Source organism: Alosa pseudoharengus, unplaced genomic scaffold, assembly GCF_046254945.1.
Source record: "Alosa pseudoharengus isolate Yale_2024_CS ecotype anadromous, Long Island Sound unplaced genomic scaffold, YU_APseudo_1.1 YU_APseudo_1.1_scf_19, whole genome shotgun sequence".
Lineage (NCBI taxonomy): Eukaryota > Metazoa > Chordata > Actinopteri > Clupeiformes > Clupeidae > Alosa > Alosa pseudoharengus.
In genome coordinates, this window is record NW_027468657.1 from 997,501 (window position 1) to 1,002,888 (window position 5,388).

Genomic DNA, 5,388 nt, shown 5'->3' on the forward strand with positions numbered 1-5,388 from the left:
GTTCCTTTTTAACAGAAATGTCAAGATGGCAACAGGTCATCATGTCCTTTAATTATCAAAATATTGTCCATATTATTCAATCAGTGTGGTGCAAATGAGGGTAGAGTCGGTGGATTAATCTATCAAAAGTGAGCAGCAAGGGCAGGCAAAATGGGAATTATGAGAACCGTTTAGAATCTACGGGCTAAGCCCCGAATGTTTTCAACTGCCATCGACACCCCTGGTCAGGGCAAAGCAGAATTGTCATTTTTCACTCAGGTGCTGCACCATGCTAACCTGACTCTCTCCAGATGAATTTCGTTCCGCCTAGCTCCACTCACATCCATCTGGGATCGGTTCCGTTGAGACTGATTTCGGCACCAGATTTTATGGTAGAGCCAATCAGGACGCAGGGCGGGAGTTTCATAGATGTGACGTAGCGTAAAAGCGACTGTGAGACTGTTTTGATTCAGGCAACAATGGCGGCTCGCATTGAGGAAGCAAGCGTCAACATTGATGCTGCGATTTCATCCATGTTGTCCAATCTACCCAATATGTTTTCGTTAAAAGAACATCAGAGAACGGCTCTGAAGGCTTTTGTTGGTGATGACGGACAAGTGGCTTATCCAGTCATATGCAAGGATTTTTGATAAGGCCCAGCCTTCTGAAACACCTCTCCAATGGAGCGATCCCAGATGGATGAGTGGAGCTAGGCGAGAGTGGACACTCACTCGTGCGTTTGGACCTTGTTGTCTACACACACCCTCACTCGGACGGCACCGCTATTAGTACTAGGGGGCTGGCAGTGTCACATGGATTATTCCGGTTTAAAAAAAAAAAAAAAACATTTTTTCACCCATATATCCTGCCTGTTTAGTGTGTATAAAACATGAGGAGGTCAGCGTGTGTGTGTCTAACCCCAGAGTGTGTGTGTGTGTGTGTGTTCCTCAGAGTCGCGGATGATCGAGAAGCACGGCGGCTACAAGTTCAACGTCCCCGTGGTGCCCCCCACCTTCAACTTCGGCGGGACGGCTCCTGGGATGAACTGACCCGGCCCCCGCCCCCCACCCCCTAACTCTGTGACTGATTGTAGTGAAGTGAAAAGCTTGTGTTGTTCCCGATCTGGTTCGGCTCACTCTTCAATCGGACTGTCAAATTGGCCAAAAGCCCCAGAAGATGTAGGAGCACAACCAAACCAAACACAACCAACGCCTGGGAGGGACTATGGGCCGGACACACACACACACACACACACACACACACACACACACACACACACACAGACATCCCCCCACACACACACACACACACACTCTCACACACCCCGAGACTCAACGCTCTGGACAACACTTCCCCCGTGGGAGCCAGCCTTCTGGTCACCAAGCCGACAGCTCTTAGGTCTTCCCACTCCCACTCATGGGACTAAACAGGAAACAGGAAATGGACACCTCCCCCACCCCCCTCCCCCTTTACCATGGGCTGCTGGGATAGCCGACCCCCCTGCCGACTGGCACGTTAGTTTTTTTCTACATCGCCCCCTGTCTCATATCTGGTGTAAATAGCTGGGGGGTTGTCACGGCGACGTGAGGAGCCGGATTGGTGTACACGACTGACTAGCACTTTCATACGTTCAGGTCTCTTGCACTCCCACGCAGCCTGCGGCAGGTTTTTAACCCATCCATCTGATTGATTGGCGCGATTGAAAGGCACATTAGCTGAGGCCGAGTCCGGCCGAGACCTGGTCAGTGCCGCCAGGACACGTGCAGGGTTCCACACACACGGCTGAGGTTCTGCGGAGAGCCGACAGTGCTGGGTTCTACACACACGGCTGAGGTTCTGCGGAGAGCCGACAGTGCTGGGGGCTGCAGCTCATGGGTTCTTCATTGAAGCATGTACTGTTGGACTTGATCGTGAAGCTCTCAAGCTTTTGGTTGATGTATGGATGAACCATCTATATATACAACATATTAAAACATTACGCTGGACTACCTGCGGTGGTGTTGAGTTTTACACACACACACACCACAAACTTTAGATCATGTACACAAAGATCACACACGCAAAATTTAAGATCATGTTCACAACGATTTTGGTGCATGAAATTTCTGCTCATAGGAAGCTTGTATAAGATTTAATTTGATAGTTGAGTGTTTTGACATAAGGCATCAAATGTAAATACCTGTACAGTAATATACTACTAATACTATCTTATCGGGTTCTACCATCTCTTTGCTCTGAGAACCTTAAAGCAACACCAAAGAACTTTTCCTCTGTCGCACGCACGCTATTTGTTTATCCAGCAACGGCTTTGCAAATAACGATGTCCACAGACAAGGTAGAATATGTTGCATGATTTTATGAAATGACTATGTATTGCGACATCATGCAAGTCAAATTTGTAGTTTCTTATGTCTCATTACATCGAACTACAGATCCGCTACCCGATCTGGCAAACTTACATAGTGCGGTTATAACCGATAGAGGGCCACGAAGCGAATGCAGAAGTGCCGTTCACCCTGTTACGAGTTGATGAACCACTGAAACAATTTTGTAAACATTATTTTAAGGTACAAAAAACTCTTTGGTGTTGCTTTAAAGGGTCTACCATCTCTATACTCTGAGAACCTTAAGGGGTCTACCATCTCTTTGCGCTGAGAACCTTAAGGGATCTACCATCTCTGTACTCTGAGAACCTTAAGGGGTCTAGAATCTCTGTTTTGAGAACCTTAGCGGGCGGTTTCCACACCGCGAAACCCCTCGAGCAGAATCTCATTGTCTGTGTTTCAAGGCTGTTTTCTAAGAAAGGCGCTTGTGGTTGAACTTGGTACTTCGTCTCCCTCACCCAACTCATATGGATCTGCGCTGCCAATAATCCGTAATTTCTCGAAATATCTATATTTCTTGTGGTCCAAGTCCTGCCCTATATGCCTTTGCATCTTAGACGCATTTTGATGAGCTTTTCTGTTGTTTAGACACGGCTACAATCACGTAAGATATCCAAAGTGCATAATACTCCATTGTATTTCATTCACCGAGTACCGCCAATATGGCCACGCGTGCTGGGTTACCATAGTTACCGGCCAGAACGTGATGTCGGTGCAAACCCCTAATAAACATGGCCCCCTAAGTTTTTAAGGCTATTGACAGCATATTCTGATTTACAGGATAACAAAAGTAGATATTCATAAATCCCTCGCCCATCTAATATGTGAACAAAATGAAAACATAATTTTGAACCTGGCTGTATCCAATGCTCAGATTTCGTGTTTTAAAATGTATGCAAATTAAATTTGCATATGTAACATTAAATTACAGAAAAAAAAATTTCTCCTTAATGTAAGTAATCAACTGGGGAAGTTTCATAATGATATTTGCTAGTTAAAAATGTACCCTATTCCCCTGTAGTGTCTCGCCTTAATGAAGATATCCAGGGCTCTTTATGCCTCGACTAAGTTGATGTTGCCTATAAACAACAATTCATGTTCATAGAAACAACAAGGATAAGACAATATATTTCATACCTGTGTTACAGCATGTAGCCTAGCTGCAGGGCTAGGCTTAAATTGAAATCCAATGTCTGAACATACTAGCTACAGTAGCTGAAAAGCTTGAGTGTTTAAACTAACATATTTAGTGGTGACTAAGTTCGTGTGGCATATAAAGCACAATTTGTGTTGATACAGGTACCAATGTTCATAAAGAAACATTTTAATCACATACAAATTTTCGTGTTACAGCTCAGGTAGTCTCCGCCATCTTGGTCAGACTTTTTTGTAACTCCAAACACAAACACGCGGACCTGATGGTCGAATGGTACTCATTTGAATAAAGTTCAACTTTCGCCAACTTTGTTTTGACTGCCTCGACGATTCGCTCTCATTTCGCCCAACCAGGACGAATTTCCTTTCCATTCAACCTCAATTAGAGTGAAGCAAAATTTCGGTGTGTGGAAACCAACCGTAAGAGTCTACCATCTTTATGCTCTGAGAACCTTAAAGGGTCTGCCATCTCTATACTTTCATAAGGGTCTACATCTATAGAATGTTGGTACATCTGTCACAATGGGAGTTCAAGCCCAAAAGGCCTAACGTTCTGTCTGTGTTGCCAGTTGGAGAGTTCTAGTCATTATAATGGTATGATTTTGAAATACAAAATGGAAGTTTGTCTGGCAACAAAACAAAACAAAGGAAGCAGTTCTGTGCTGGTCCACCATGTCATCTTTTCATTGATCATTACAGTTATGGGCAGTACTGGTCGGGCTGTATCACCCTGGTCTGCCTGCACGTGGGGTAGTACTGGTCAGGGCGTATCACCCTGGTCTGCCTGCATCAGTGGTTCTTCCTGTTGCAGTCACTTGCCGTCCTAATAAGCTCTAATATTAGTCACTTCCTGTTCCTTATAAGCTCTAATATTACAGAGTACTTCAATGACTAAAATTATTTAACTTAAATCACAGTATTAGACTTACAATTTGCTGGTATAAAATGTGTGTGAGTATGTATATGTGTATGAGGTATGAAATAACGTGTCATAAAACATGAATATAAATGTGTATGTGATTGGAGGCACATGAGCAAATACTTCAGCTGTTTTCTGAATCAAATACTTCAGCTGTTTTCTGAATCAAATCTGAATGCACATTCATATATTGTGACACACTAATGTATCATATAGTGTGATGCATTCAATACATATAAACAACCAGATATCGAAAATAGCAGAAGGTGAAATAGATATACTACATACGTATTAAAACGTCACTATCCATTTTATGATATTCACACAAAACAGCAGTCATGAACAGGTAAACACTACACTCTAGTGGTCGTGAATGGTATTGCGTCTAGAACACAACAAAGGTGTTAATGGCAAGTCATTCAGATGGGGAATATTCCACGAGTGGAGGTTTTAAACAGGCAGGAGACATAGACATTAAACAAGAAACACTGTAGGCTAGTGACAATGGCCCCACATTTTTAGATACCCCTACCGGAGGTAGAACTAAACCCAACAATGTTTTTCCTCATCTCTAAGGTCTCCCATATATATGAAATGGATTCTTGACTAAAAATATTTTACTGCTAAGATTGTTAAATTAAAAGATATTGTTATACACCCCAAAACCAAAAAAGGACTAAAATATAGCCTGTCTGTAAGTCCTAAGGCATATAAGTGCTACTATACTATACTAGTGCAGATCAATCACACAAGCTCTGAGAACTTTGAAACTTGGCATGTTTATAGTCAGGAAGTTGCTTTACTAGAAAAGACTGGATGTGAATATGTTGATGTATGGAATGAATAGAGACATGTAAATATACACCTAAAATAAGTGGACATGCAAAAAATGAATATCTATGCAGAATGTTTTCATTTACTTTGCAGCTGCTTTACCAGGAATTACCATAG

General features: G+C 42.9%; 1 protein-coding gene across 5 annotated transcripts in view; it reads left to right on the plus strand.

The window, feature by feature from the left end:
* ipo7 (importin 7) overlaps nt 1-1,964 on the plus strand; it is a 45,045-nt gene extending 43,081 nt beyond the window's left edge. For all 5 annotated transcript variants that reach the window (XM_076291484.1, XM_076291483.1, XM_076291486.1 and 2 more), the window contains one exon: nt 931-1,964. In XM_076291484.1, the coding sequence (XP_076147599.1) occupies nt 931-1,028 (98 nt within the window). In that variant the 3' untranslated portion in view covers nt 1,029-1,964. The remainder of the gene's footprint in view (nt 1-930) is intronic.
* The last annotated feature ends 3,424 nt before the right edge of the window (nt 1,965-5,388 follow it).